General features: G+C 36.9%; 1 protein-coding gene across 1 annotated transcript in view; it reads right to left on the bottom strand.

Moving 5' to 3' along the window:
* The window catches only part of KCNH1 (potassium voltage-gated channel subfamily H member 1), a gene marked incomplete at both ends in the record, with an annotated part of 174653 nt that overhangs the window by 120107 nt on the left and 38129 nt on the right, over positions 1–16417 (bottom strand). Inside the window, one exon of the mRNA XM_079550195.1 lies at positions 4680–5109. Within this exon, the coding sequence (XP_079406321.1) occupies positions 4680–5109 (430 nt within the window). The remainder of the gene's footprint in view (positions 1–4679; positions 5110–16417) is intronic.

Here is a 16417-nt window from a genome sequence, read left to right as displayed (position 1 = left end):
ATGTGATGAGCACACTGTACTCCCTCACAACTCTAACCAGCATCTGCACCTACCCATGTCGGAACAAACAACAATAAAACACTGCCTCCCCAAAAAACATAGCCACCACAAGGTCAGTAGGATAGCACACAGAGACACTACATTTGAGAACAAAAGAGTACATCCCCATGGGAGGTGGCTTCTAAGACACGAGGCACACAATGCGCATTATGCTTTGCTTTCATATAAAAGCAAACATATAAACTGCCCCACAGGCTCCATGCCCACATGCAGCCGTTTCATCTCAATCAGCCAGTTTCCATTCATCACTAATAAGACATACCCACCCTTCCTTCCACAAAATCACGTATCTTAAACTTTTTATCAGGCCTCCACTTGTGCTCACTCAGTCATGATTCCCACTGGTCCAAGATAGAGATACATTAGCAAAGCTAATTGAACAGTACCTGGATCTTTTTAGTTAATGTAGTGCTATAACACGATGGAAAGCACAGCAACAATAGGCTGCAGCAAGTGAGGATATGCTCAGATGCAGCAGACATGGACACCAAAACAAAGGGAAAATGAAAAAAATCTGCTTACCCTTAGAAGGCCTCAGGTATGCAGGGATCTCCAGCAAGACACCCTCACCTCCCCTGCCAACCCTTACATCAGGACTGGGAAGGGGTGGATCCTGGCTCCATCAGGTGCAATCACTCGGGTACATTGCATGCACCTGAGTTCCCCTGGGTTGGTCCTGCCTTCCTACCAGGTGCTCAATCACTGCTTCAAGACATGACTTAGCATTCCTGCTACAGTAGACAAAACAAAATACTGAATAAAAAGGAAAATGCAACTAAGATACTTCTTTGAACAGCTATCTGGCACTGTAGCAAAGTGCTATTATCAGTGGTCAATAAGTTTACCAGGAGATAACAGCACACAAATGTATTTCTGCCTCAGGATCGGCTTCACAGGAGTCATAGGCCATCTCTACCAATGTAACTGTGAGCATGGGCTTGGCCAGCCATGGCACTGTTTAACACTGTGAGCTGGCTAACACAGTGCATGTTACTACTCTGAAAAGGCACAGGATAAAAGCCACAAATAGAAGGAAATTTCATCATTTTCTTTCTAATCAGCTAAATTTTTTTCCTGTTCAAACTAATGGAAGCTCTACTATTTATTCACAGTTGAGAGGTTAATTGGCCCAAGGGGAAAAAATTACTCTATTAAATACTTCCAGTTTATTTAAAGTAAAACTTTGCTGGAATTAATTTGAATTATTAATGCTGGCTGTTATATATATTTGTCCCCAAATAACCTTTTTCTCATGACACTATAGTGACAGTTCAGGGATCTCAGTAATGATTTTTTTAGTATATTTCCGTACTCAACTAAAAAAGATAACATCCTCAAAGGAAAAGAACCACTGTTATTTCCATTTCTTACACAAAATTTGTGAAATATCTAGCAGTATTTCAATGGACTGTTTAAATACACAGGTATGTACATTTGCCTACACCCAGTCATTCCAACAACAAGATAAATTCACACAGTTCTTATGGACACCTTCTAGCAGGGGAGAAGCTAATCGAGTAATAAATTTGAAGTTGGGCTCTGCAAATTCCACTTATCTTCAACTGGAGCTTCAGTCAGTCAAACTGTTAGGATCATGGAAACAAAAATGGAATTCCCTGTGCTACTGAAAGATGACATACGAACTGCCGCCTTCATACACAATCAGAGCACAGTTTTGAGCATCGCTGTGTACTACTCCAATGAATTATTACAACAGTGGAAAAGAGGATTTTCAGCACAATTCTACTCTTCTGTGCTTATTTGTTAACGAAAATGGATTTCTCCTCTTCCACTACAGGCCATAGGTTTGAGCAGTGCAGCAAGCACACTTCAGCTTTTATGTTCATCGTTTAAAGATATTCAGCAAATCACAGGGTCTAAATCAAAGATCGTATCTCCAGTAAACATTTAATTTACAGATGTCTGTGGAATAATCTACTGGTTTTCAAGGCTTCTGTCCTTTTAGTCCCCCCCAGCACAAGCAAAGATCTTTATCATCAGGAAGATTACCACAACACAGTTGCTTGACCTTTTTAAACCTATTTTCCTAGTGTCAGAAAGCGTGTGATAAAACAACTTGCATAGGAAGTTTATTAAAGTGTTTGTTGTCATCGTTTTTCACCCCAAAAATAAAATCAATTGCATAAGCAATGATAACAATAAAGAAAATAATATATATTTTAGCTGCTCGTCAACTTAGTTTTAAATTATTATTAAGTTTACTTGCAAAGGACTTGTTTTCCAGCACGTGCAGATATGAGTAGCACAAGCATACCATAAAATATGTAACATTTCATGGTTTTGAGATCTGCATCTAAATTAATTGGACTATTAATGGCAAAATGTAAGAAAGAAATCATATACCTTTTATTTTCACTAATGGGCAGTAACACCTTGGCATAATTGATTAGAAGTGCTTATTTCTGATGCATTGGAGTTTGACAGATGCAAATCTTTGTGTCTAGACATGCATAAAATGACAAGCAAAACAGGAAAACGTAGCCAACTATGATGTGAGTACCTCAGCCCATAACAAACATGCTACTTGGCCAGCAACAAATTTAGATTTTCCTGAGTGACACAGAAAAGCTCCAGCCATAAGACTCCTTATCCCTCATCCAAACTTATCCCCCAATACATTTGCCCTGTATCTTTTAGGTTCCTAACAGATCAGACAAAATTCTTACAAAACTAACCTAGTTCAAGCTCACATCAGTCTTTGAGAGCTTAATTCTACAGGCAAAACACTTATTTTAACACAGCATTTTATAGTGGAAGAAACTGTATCAACAGTTAGGCTCCAAACAGCAGCAAGCTAAACATAGCTCTTTAGTTCCTCTCATCCTCAGAAATGATCACAGCTCAAAACATCGTGCCTGCTAAAAGCAATAAAACCCTATAAGATCCAGAGAGGTAAACCAAAAGATTGGATCACTTAACTGTTATTCCTGCAAACACATATTATGAACAGTCCAAATGCTTTCCAAGTAGCTGTTTGTAGAATAGAGATGTTCAGATACACCAATATTTATCAGGGTGGTTATTTAAGGTTCAGAAGTCCAATCAAATATTTAAAAAAAAATCTGTTTCTGTCAAATGTGGCTGTATTCATGAGATTTAAGATTACCAGACCACTATCTTTTAAAAACTTGCTGAAATGAAAATTCATTTCACAATTCAAAGCAGATACCTATCAGTTCTCACCATGTAGAAATTCCATTTCTTTCCAATCACACTTTCAAATGAAGTGTTTGGAGCAGGGATAACTCCAAAATATCCCCACACACATTCTTGATTTCATAAAGGTTATGTTCATTGAGTACTCACAGCACTGAATAATTAAATAGTACTGGCTATTTGTGTCTAGACAGTATCACGAGTGTAACACTTAGTGAACAATAAGCCAAAGGTCAGGATATTTCCTATTAAGCAGGTATCTTCATCAGGAGCTATGTTTGGAAGCCTGTTCTGCACTACACCGCCACACTGTCTCATGCACATTGTCCTGAGGAAAATCTATAATTGTCTCCAAGATTTTCATAAATTCCACTTCTACTACCAGTGTGTTTTCATAAGATGATGAGACTTTTAGAAGCGAAAAAAGCTATGAGAATAAAACTAACAATTTTTACAGCTAAAAAATCCCAATCCCTATTCAGTCAATGATGCTTGTCTTCCTACTCTCAACGTTAAGCCTGCTTACCTCCGCACCTGTAATTTCAATATAGGATTTCATTTCTGCTGTAAAACAACATATCAGAATCAAAGCTGCAGATTACTATAGTGCAATGTTGGTGCTAATTGAGTTTCTTTATATATTAGGCTTAACTTTCTGCTTAGCGAGGGCTTTTTTTTTCCTCCCCTAAATATATTATTATCATACATAAGCTTCTCTCTTTCTTCATAACAATGATATGCTCTTCCATGTATTAAGTCTTTTTTTTTTTCCCCCTTATTTTGATTCCCTTATGTAGGAAAGCACAATCAAGTTGAAGAGCAGACACAGTATGGCACATAACTGCAAGTCTCCAGGCACTTTGCATGGACCAAAAACTGGACAGCTTGGCAAACATGAATGCATTGCGACAAGGAAATATAAGCCAGAAGGGGTGTCCAAGGGCAGTGGCACTGTATTTGCTTCAGGATCTGACTGTATGCTCAGCCCTCAGTGGAGTTCATAGCCTCTAGAAAGCTACTGTTGCCTCTTTCCTGTGAAGATGCTCATAGGCTTCTTCCCACCCTCTCACCTACTTGTCCAATGTACACATGCCAAGATTTTGCCACATACCAAATCTAAGCACAAGGGTTGTCTATGCTCACTCTGGTACTTTAATTTTTAATACCTCAGGCTTTAGACATTTTGTTGCTTACTTACATGAGATACTGAAAGGATATTAATAGAGTATCACATCCAAAATGACTGAATTTTTGCTAGTCAAAGCAATATCTCCATCTGTGATTTTAAAACTAAGTGTGGATAACTGTATTGCCACCAAAGATATTTTGCTTTTAAAATGTATAATAATGTTTGGCATTATTCTAGATGTTCATACATCACTCAGTATTCACGGTACACAGCTATCCAACACTGTGTGAGGTACAGAATCTCTAATACTTACAGCCAATCATCATCATCGCAACAGCAAAGATCTTCTCCCCATCTGTAGTCGGTGCAATGTTTCCAAATCCAACACTGGTGAGGCTGGTCATTGTAAAATACAATGAGGAGATGTAGACAGAATCCTTGCTTGGCCCACCTTCCCATTTTCCAAAGCCAGATGTGTTAAAACGGTAAGGTGTTCCTATTGACATTCCCAGCTGATAGAGCCAGCTCTCGGTTCGGATCGTGTTCGTATCCTCATCAATAACTTCATAGTCTCCTATGCTGTACCAAATGCAGGCCAACCAGTGTGCTGCGAGACCAAACACACACACCAGCAGAACCAAGACTGCTGCTCCATATTCTATGTAGTGATCCAATTTCCGAGCGACACGACCCAGGCGAAGTAGTCTGACCACTTTAAGTGAACTGAAGAGGCTACTGATGCCCTAGAAGGATAAAGAACAGCGAGCATTAGAATCAAAGACTGAAGCAGCATTTGTAACTGACATTTCTAAAGACACGAGATGATATATCAGAATTAAGTGTTCATAAAAAAAAAAAAAAAAAAAGACAGACTGTGAAATATGAACTATATAATGATTCTTTTCAGGGATGTACACATGCCTTATCTTTATGCACTAACATTTTGCAGGCCTCTGAATTTCACTTTTGGGTGTTTTCGATAGGTCAACAAATATCTGTGTAAAGGCTTCAAATGATAGGCGTGCTCAGTTGTGCAGGTAAACTGCCCCTGAGTATCCTCATGCTACATTAGGCTGGCTGAAAATAAATACAAAAATCACTGACCGTTAAATTATACAAATCTAATATTTGAGAGGAACATAGTAAGACACCCACTGAATTAATTCCAGCAATTGGAGTCATGAACCTCTCATAGCTATTTCTGACTTTCTCATCAGTACAATACTGGGCAACACGTGCTCTATTTTCTCAAATATAACACAGTCTGCAGTATTTAGGTCAGACTTAGGAGGAAGATAAATAAAGGTGGTCTAAAAAATACTGGAAGTACCAAGCGATTTGTATTTTTTCAGTGCAAACATGTTTCCTGTGTTTACTTTCAATGTGTGAAAGTAAAGACTATCGGTCTTTCTATCTCAGATGGACCGCACAAAGATTAAGTACTTCAAATATCTCACTGTCTAATCCCCACATCATTTTTTTTGACAGCTCTGCTATCACTGTAGTATTTCTGTGCTAATACCAGTACAGCTCCCATAAAACAGAATTAAGACAGCATGTAGGATTTTACGTTAACTCTTAGACTGATTTCCATTCCTAAGTAAAAGTAGATAAAAACAGAAATTCGAAGCCATTTGGAAAACTAGAAGAGCTGAACAGTCTTTCATAGAAAAGCTTTGCTTTCTTTTTTTTTTCTTTCTCCCCTATTCCTCCTTATCACGATGGCTTTCATACAGAGAACTCTGATTAAAATTTAAATAGACAGGTTTAATGAGTATTTCTGGAAATGCATAATTGCATACTTCTGGTCCCCAGCTTTTACTGGAAGTTTGTTTATTCCCACATAAATACAACTGCTTCAGTATCTAAGGCTGGTTCAATGCACTAGAAGAGATGTTTTATTAAATAATTACTTAAAGCATATTGACTCATGTTCCCCAGGACTGCAGCAATGTATTTCCTCTTTATTTCATGAATTTGTCATGATTACATTGGCTCATTTTCAGAGATAGATATAATTTGTTATCTCAGAACACATTATCTATTTCCCTTCAGGGGAGGGAAAGCAGGTACTTCTGAAGGCTAAGTATGGAGGGAAAAAGAAAAAAGGGAAAAGAGAAAACATAACAAAAACAAACTAAATAAATAATTTGATCTTTAAGGTCTCTTCTAACCCAAGTCATTCTATGATTACCATATTTTAGAAACCAGGCGTGCAAGTCCCTGGGTGATGAGCATGTCTACATCCTAAATATCTGCATTCTAGTACTACCACACCATTTTACAGTCTTTTCTCCCAGGATCAAAGTCCATTTTTCCTTTATGTCTGCACAATTTTAACAGGAAAACAACATCATACTACATTACTAGAATTCACCAGTAATGACCAACTTTTAGTTTTAGTCTAAAAATTAAGCCTTTAATCACACAGTGCTTTTAAGTCCATGGCAATGGCAAGAAAAAATTACATCCCAGCACTCTAAAAACCAGTTTAAATTTTGCTGAAAAATGACACAATATTTGTTCTATAAAATGAAGTTCATTGCTGGATTAAAAAAAAATCTGCTTGTCAATGAGTCCTACCAAAGGAAAACAGTGATTCAGCAATGATTCAGGAAGGACTTAGATGTTTGGGGATTTGATTAATTCTTAATTGAGTTAGACTGAAAAGAAGGACTAGAAATACTAGGGGGGAAGAAAGAAAAAAAACAAACCAGAAGAGGAGCTGAAGAAGCTGGATATAAAAATAGGAACGCAAACTACAATATCTGAAATTAGATGAAAAAAGTTTAAAGCAAACAGCCTTCAGAGCTTCAGAACAGAGTATCTGGAGATCACTGTATTCTTATCTGAACTTTCCTTGTGAAATTCCCAAAAATGGAATTTCATAAAGCATTTCAAATAACGTAGACTCAGAAGAAAGGTTTTGTCTATTCTAAGTGGATCAAAATACAAAAATGAAGAAATGTGTAAAGATTTTTTAAACAATTCTCTTAACATTTCCTAAGTGACAGAATTTGAAATTGTTACAAACAATGAAATAGTCTATTTCATAGGCTGTTAAGTAGAAAAAAATCAGATAATTCCCCAAGACTTTAAAACAGCACTTTTTGTCACTAAATTTAGCAACTAAAATTTTAATACTCATGGGAATAGATCTGCTGGATTCAAAAATTGACATTTTTAGATGGCTGCTTTCCAAAATAGAACTGTGCTTTTTGATTACTGTCCATTCTAATGCTCTTATCTGAGCAGATTATTTTTATGCTTTTACCATACAGATGTCTCCGTGATGTCACACAAAAAAAAGAGCTTGAACTCAATTTACTCGTCTGGATGCTTGTACCACCCTCTTAGCTTGCTCCTGCTACAACATTTGAGAGGCAGGTTCAGAAACACTCAGAGTTCCTTCCGCCCAGACAAAACCTTGGTTCGTAAAGAACTAGAAATTGTATTACAGGTCCCCAGATGCCCAATAACCCCTTCCCAAATGCTTTGCTATAAAGAATCAATTTTAGGCATCTACAATGCAGACAAGAAATGACAAAATCAGGAATATCCCACCAAGTTCGATCTAGGCTAGATTTATTCAGAGAGAGTTCCACCTGATTGTATTCCACAGATCCCTCCTCTGGGGAGTATGTAAAAGTTAAGAAATCTCTTCTAAGTCCCTGGTAGAAAATCAGTACATTTTTAAATATATTTTTCTTGCAGGGAAAAATTGTCAGCATAAAATGATGAATTTCACACACCATTATATAACAAATTTTTTGAAGTAACTGAATGAAACTAAACATATTACTGCTCATACCCACACGTAGTTGCCTGCTGGTTTTTGGCTGGGATAGACTTCACTTTCTTTAGTACAATGCTACATTTTGGATTTGTGACAAAAACAGCATTGACAACAGATATGTTTTAGCTATCGCTGAGCGGGGCTGGCACAGCACCAAGCGCTTTCCTGCTTCTCCTACTAGCAAAGATGCTAGGGGTGCAAAAGAAGCTGGGAGGGGACACAGCCAGGACAGCTGGCTCCAGCTAAACAAAGAGATATTCCATACCACACAATGCTATGCTCAGCTATACAAATGAGGAGGAATTTTCCAAGGCTGCCATTGCTCCATGACTGCCTGCGCACTGGTCACCTCATAATGCACAATTTTTAAAAATTTTTATTTTTTTAATTATCTAATGGTCTTTATCTCAACCCCTGAGTTTCTAAATTTTGCCCTTCCAATTCTCTTCCCTCATCTCACTGGGGGAGAGTGAGAAAGTGACCGTGGTATTTAGTTGCCTTCAAGGGTTAAACCACAACAAGTTGCTGACATTTTTTCAAATATTTAATACGCTGGCTGTTTTATTTTCATTGCTAGTGATGGATGATGCATGGAGATTGAAAAATCTGTAGTAAACCAAAGGGCAAGGTCAAAGCACTGAGAGCCAGAAGAAATAACTCAGTATTCTCTGATTGAGCAAACTCAAATTTCAAAAGCCCTTATAATAATAAGCATAACAACCACCACCCCCTCCTCCTATGCAATCTTTAAGGAATAGAACTATATCTCAGAAGACCAGCGTTCTTCAGCACTGCAGGAAAACAAAACCCATCAGAAGATGCTTCAGAAATTTATCCATGAAACACTGCTAAAACTAGATTTCCATGCATAATGTTGCGAATTACACCTACTCACTGTGCACTTTTACATAGATTTTCTTCAGTATCACCTTTTTTTTCTGCAGAACATGACCTGCAGTCAGTGTCTCACACCTGTATCTCAGCCACGTGCCGAATCCTCTCTCAAAACAGAGGATCCAGAATATTGATGTTTTGACTTCAGCTTTGCGTCGGACAACAGAAGATTTATACCATTATTTCCACATACATGAGGAGAGGTAAGGAGAAAAGACATTGCGATAAATTACTTTGTGATGGCTTTTTGTGTTTTTTTGAAAATATAAGGGTGGTAGCAGAGTATTTATTAGTTACTTGTGTCTCTACAATCCTTAAACCAGCAGCAGTGGACACTACAGTGCCAGGTGCCGTACAAATAAAAACAAGTTACTGTTCATTTGCTGAGCAAATGTGAAATCAATTCAAAATTTACTGCTTTGTAACAAGACATGGGATGAAAAACTTCAGCAAAGAAGTAAAACACGACTTTCATCCCACCTGCTAAAGCTGATTTAAAGCTAGGATTTTAAAAATAAATCTGCATGACAATATGGTAGCATTCAATTTTTATGTTGTTATTTACTTTCCACATGTACAGAATGAAAACAGACAAACTAAGCATTAAGATATTTTTTTCTGGGCTCCAAGGAAATATAGTTTATTTACTACTAACTATTTTTAGAAAGAGAAATACTGACGTACATTTGCTGTAGGATTTCTAGCACTTTCTTCTTACACATAACAGTTGATGTTCTGGCTTCACTTCAATTAAAGGGAGATGCAGGAAAACAACAACTAACCATTACAAGAATGAGAATGAAACAGAACAAAAAATATATTATTTGTCAAAAAAAAAAAAAAAAAAAAAGGAAAAAAAGGAAGATGACAAACCAGATTTATCACTAGTGTAAGAGAGACAAGAGCCATGGAAAGCAATACCTTGCTTCTTGGCATTTGATTCCTTCGTCAGCTGTACTGCAGCCTGGCAGAAACATGGCAGCCCTGTCTGCCATCAGGTCATTATTAGGACTTTTGATTTTTGTTTTTTGCCTTTTCTAATTTTCTTAATTAGGTCTGCAAACACGACCTTTCCTACAGATTGCCATATTGAGCATGAGATAACATTACGCACACAGGTCAAAATCAATATCTAAACTTTCTGGTTGCTGCTGTGGTTCCAAGTACTGAAGAACACAGATCTCTAAATTCACAATGCTTATTTTAGTCAGACATCCCCCAGCTTGGTTAGAATCCATGGAAAAACAGCAATAATTCATGTATACGAGCATAGAGTGCAAAAAGAGATTAAAAGGCTGATTTTTCATTTATAAAGCTTGCCTTACACATATAAACACTCTCAGAAAACCAGCATATGCAGGAAACAAACTCTTTTTTTAAAGCACTGGCTGTAAGATCAAGGCCAGAGATAAAGATACCATGCAGGTAACATAAAGCTTCCAATTGCTATTTACCCATTCCACATTCCCAGATCAAAAATTTACCCAGGTTATGTCCCGCCTTGTAAGGGGAGGGAAGGAGTGACCAGAAAGTTAGAAAATGATTTCTGTTGCTCCTTTACATCCTTACAGACAGCTGTTTTCCAGGGCTTCTGATTCAAAGAACCAACCAGTTCCAGAAGTTTTTTTTAAACTTGCTCTGAATGGGCAAACATCCAAATAAAATTTAGTATTACAGGCATCCAGAACCACTCCATCTTAGATTCAAATCCAATCCCTAATATAAAATAGACTATACAGCAGCCATTTAGCTATTCAAATAAGTACTCTTTGCCATTTCATCTGATTTTCTGCCTCAGATCAATACAAGTATGCTGAACTGGGGAAAAATAACATGGTAACTGATCCCTGTCTCCGAAATATGCTTCCCTTTATATGCAGTACAACTCAAACAGCAGCTTTTTGAAATAATTCAGATTCTAATAAATTCAATTAGCTCTCTGTCTTGGGCAAAGGCTATCACCATACATTAGCACTGAAAATGTAATTCAGTGTTTTAATTCTTTTAGCCTTATACAGATTGAATTGCTTCTGTAGACTACTATTCTCTCTTTAACAGCATGATAAATCATGTCATGCTTTTTCAAAGCTATGAAAAAGCACCTTAAAATGCAATCACATCCTCACTTTCTCACGACTTAGCCAAAACATTCATCTGAATGCTAGCAGTGAGAAAAAACACCTAACTGGCATCCTATCAGCCACAAGCAGAACCTACGGAGTAGGTGCTGGGCAGGACATCCTTCTTTAGTATCCTTTTTTGGGAAGGACTGTGCATTAGCAGATAACATAGATGCCTCTGAGACACAATTTAAATGAGCTGAACATCTTACGCATGCTTAAGCACAGGAAAGAATCCTAAATGGTTAAATGGCAGAACAACTCTGCAGTGCCAACATACAACACCAACAGAGTTCGTAAAATAGAGGGTTCTGAAAGCAGCCTGCTCCTCAAAAGGGCAGCACAAAAAAGGCACTTCATTAGAAGTATGGAGGCTGGGTTTTAAGGAATTCGTCCCTTCCCATCTTCCGTCAACACATCCAAGAAATATTTAACAACATTTCTACTGTGCGTGGATCTTACTTTGGTATCTAGCTGCTTTGTTACAGACGCTATAAAGAAAGTAGGTTATGACTGCTTTAGTTTTAATCAGCCACATAAAAACATTCATTCATTACCAGATTTGTCAACAGACTTGACTCACATGCAAAACTAATTAGACAGACCCAAATAAGAGAGACGAACTACAAGAAGTTTCAAATGGATATTAAATTATATAGCTGTCTGCCATTTAGAAGACTTTAAAAAGTATATTTTCCAGTTTGCACAATTCATCTAATAAAAATATCTATGATCCCTTGTTTATTTTATAAAACTATAAATACCATGGTCATTTACATTTATTGCCTTTATTGTAAAACACATCTAGAGAATTTGTATGCTTTTTGGTTTAGCTACTTCAGTAATTCCTAGATAGCTCATTTGTGTTAGCAGGAGAGATTATTCCACTAATACGATTTAAATTAATCTATTGCAAAATACTGCCTTGCATTTGCCAAAAACCTGACCAGCAATGCATTCATTTTATCTGCATACAACTCACTGCACTTTCAAGTTGCACCACGCTCCCTTAGCACTAAACAGCTTAACTTACTTTGATTACTTCTGTATTGTGGGTTTTTTTCTGGGACTTTTTTTTTTTTTTTTTTCAATCATCATACATTTCGTCCTTCGAAAGTTATATGTGTGCTCTGTCTAAATGCTAGCTTCTCTCTTATTGATCCACTTAAGTGAACCCTAGATCATTGATATTGAATACATCTTTCCTGATGATCTTTCAGTATGCATTTATTTATCTCAACTACTAAGAATTATATACGGTTCTCAGTTCAGTATTAGCCAATAACTGATCACAGTGTTTCACTCAAATATATACAGGGTGCCTACAGTAAGAACTGCTATTTCAGAGATTTATACAACGCTGACATGACTGGATTCCACTCCAAACATGAAATCTCACAACAGTGTCACATGTAATAAGTCAAACTGTTCCCAACATAAATTATATCTTATGGGATTATGGATAAAAAACACAGTATAAAATTGCTTGAGCTGACACTGCAAAAACATGATTCAACTTGCTTTGGAATACAAGGTCTTAGATTGCATCGTTCTTGGAAAAAAACTACTTTAAGTCTGCTTTTTTATTAAATTTACTGAACAGAAAGAGGTAACGTTACCCCTCAAAGTTGGTAATATTTCCTTAACTGAGGCATAATACTAATTACTATAAGGGATCACTGACAAATATTATTGTGATTATTCAAATTCAAAAGATACTAACATGGTAGGTTTTAAGGGCTGTGTAAATTTTAGACCAATGTATTCTTTTTGAGTCAGTACATACTGCAGCATATTGTCTTAACAGTACTAAGATTAATCCTAGCATTATGCTGTTTCATCAATCAACAGATTAAGTTCTATATCGGGTCATGAAAGTAATTTCTACTTAACAGTATGATCAGGTTGCCATGTAGAAAAACCAGGAGAAATATTTATACCTTTTCTTTCACTTCAGTACCAATGGAAATTCCTCTAAATCTATTCTCATTTCTCATTTGCATTCTGTTCACGTCTATAATCTCTGAGATGCTGCACTCTTTCTCCTTCAGCATCACTCTTGAGATCAGAAATTTCAGATATTCTCATATCTAATTCCAGGGCCTTGGACAAATACATTCATTTTTTTCCCTCTTCCATCTGTAGAATGTATTTATTCATACTTAAGTGCCTCTTGTATTAATTGTAGTTATTAATAGCTGTATTGATTAATAGTTAATGAATTCAAAGTATTTTTATGGACAAAAAAAATTCTCAACAGTACAAAGAGGAAACCAGAATTTCAATTGTATTTTTTAAAATGTGGATTGAAAAATATACTAATGTTCCAAATTGTAATAAACACAAGAAATTTTGAAATAGGCTAAAAAACACAGAAGTCACAGTTTTGTTTCTAGACAGTATTTTTTCCATTGTATAATATTTTTTCCATTTTATAATAGAATAATGAAGTAAGTCGGCAAACAAAAAGTTGCTCGAAAATGGGGAAGAAAATCAATCCAAATTCTTTTTAAATGAGTATGTCTTGTCAAAAATATTTATCAGTTCTAGTTTCATATGTTATAATTAATCTTACATTGTTGGAACATCTTGAAGACAAAACCAGCTTCACTACTGATGTGATGAGGGCCAAGTGTTGAGACAGTCCAAAAGTTACCCAAAGAGCCAAGAGACTCAGTACCCTATCTACACTGCTTTTAACTTCACCAGCTTCAGGCCCTGTGTACTGCAAAAAAATGTTTCTTTCACAACAATTATATCACTCTTAGAAACAAGTCAACCTGTCAAGTTTGTTCCTCCACGGTCCCCTCAGTGTCCTCAGTTTCTCTTAATGGAGAATGATAGCAGGCAGACAAACAGTGAGCTTTAACCTCTCAGTCTCCCTTTACTATCACATGTGGAAAACACAGAAACATTAACATAACAACTTATAGTCTTCATCTCATTTTACAGCCACTGCTGTCACTGAACATCATGTTCTCTCTGACAGTTTTTTGGGTTTTTTTTAATGTATTTGTCAGATGGACAAAAAAGCCCTCCCAGTAGCCATGGCCACCTACTGTCTCCATTCTCAAGGAATTACTTACAGCTAAGCCAAAGTAAAACGTGTATCGACCCAGTCTGGACACTTAAAACGTGAGCAGCAAAGCCCTGCAGCTGACTTAATCCAACAGTTAAGTAACATGGTGTGTGAACTGGGGTGGGAGGCAAGCAAAATCTAAACCAGTGCGTTTGAAAGAAAGGGAGCTGGTCCACAAGGGAATACTCTTCACAATACAGAATATACAAAGCAAGACCTTTATATTTCAAAGACTCCTTGAATGTGACTTTTTTTCTTTCAATAAAAGGTTATCTTTTTCTCCACAGGCAGTTCATGAAACGACAATTAACATATACTGTCCCAAATCTCCACCTGAAGTGCACAGCATTATTCTGCTGACATTGCTGGCAAAGCCCCTCAGGTCCCGTAAACCAGTCTGTGAGCCCTTCACAGAAGAGCACCAATTTACACCAGCAGAGGCTCCTCTCCAGTGACCTTACAATGATTTATATCAGTTAGATGTCAGAACCCACTAGGGAAAATACAGATGAACAGTCTTGAAAGGACAGCATCAAGAGAAAGTTTTTTCCTTGGGCATGATGGCTAAAGTAACTAGAAGTACTGCTGTTATACTGATTAATACTGTTGAAGAGACACAGGAAAGCTAACGTACCAATCATCTCATCATTAGAATGCAACATCCAAACAAAGAAACTGGAGAAATCCCAACCTGTGTAACAACTTCTCAGTAATTGTTGCCCTGAGTCTGTGCATGTCTATGTCCGCACTCAGTCCAAGGCTGTGACAGCCTCTGCTACAGACATTTCTCCCAGGGATGTTCTGTGGGTCATACTACCAGCCTACAGATATGAAATGTTCCTCCAGCAAAAATCATTAGCAGATTGTTACTATTTGCAGAGGATGAGAAAAGTTTTTTTGTTTTTTTAAATCTTTCAACAACAGAAATACTTGTGGGCTCTCCTTTCAATGCTTTATCAATGCTACGATAAATTAACACACGAAAGCCCTGAACAGGAATTTTAAACAAACAAATACCTCAGGTCAGGTCTCTCAAGGCTTTCTGCGTCATCTTATTTGTGTTATTTCCGTCTGTAGCTCTATGTAAAATGAAAACCTCTCTAGGGAATTAAATATCAAATATTTATATACCCAATAGTTTGCCTACCAAACCTAAGTTCAAAAGGAAAAATACTTTAAATTAGATAAGCCAGTTAGTGTATTTTCACAAAAGTATTGCAGTTTTACGATTTTACCCAGATATTTAATTGGATATAATTTTCTTTTAATAGCTAGTTTGTCCTTTATAACATGTATTTCAAAGGAACTCATAAAAATTAAATATTACACACTAAATTTTAAATACTAAGCACAGATGAAACTCTTATGTATGCCACAGATAAATACAGACATAATTATTTTGTGATAGATTTTATAAGGTATAGTTAAAGATGACTCTTGCAGCCCAGTTCTTAAAATTTTGATAACCATTCATGAACTCTCTGATCTAGTTAGGCATGAAACTTGTTTTTTTACTTTTTAATATTTGAGTAATATTTTCTTGTTAGCTTGAGCCAGTAGGAAAATAAGCAGTAGCAGAGTAGCCTGAATGTTAGTTCTTCTGCTGGCTTGTGACTGGTTCCTAAAGAAATATTAAAGAATTAAGGAGGAGCTTACATTTCTAGATTTCTCCCTGCCTTTTCTTCTAATTATGGAATTATCAAACGGCATCTTCAAGTCTTTACCTTCCTCTACAACTGTTGCCAATGGTGCATGCATCACTGGGCATCCATACAATACTTTCTGGTGGGGTAAGATTCAGCCACTCACCACCTGCCACATCACAATGAAAGCAGCTGAGAAAGGGAATTGTTCACATGAAGAATTGCCCCTAGTAGACATACCCTGCTCAGTTATCAGTGAAAGGAAGAGAATCCTGCCCTAATAAACCATCTTTACACACTACTTCAAGCTATTTATTGTAAGTCAGATTAAGCAGTTTCTCTCAGAGCTTTACACAAAAGCTGTCTGCTTCTGCCTTGTCCTCCTGAACTTCAACAATGAAAGAAAGTAAATACGGATTTCTGACACCAAAACCTCAGCTTCTGGCAGTGCAATTAAAGATGGATCCTTCCAGAGAAGGCTCATCAGCAGACTTCTACATGCGCTGAGGGCAGCTACTA

This window comes from Tetrao urogallus, assembly GCF_951394365.1.
Source record: "Tetrao urogallus genome assembly, chromosome: 2".
Taxonomy (NCBI): domain Eukaryota; kingdom Metazoa; phylum Chordata; class Aves; order Galliformes; family Phasianidae; genus Tetrao; species Tetrao urogallus.
Note: the sequence above shows the minus strand (reverse complement) of the source record. Positions and strands in the feature narration are given on the sequence as shown.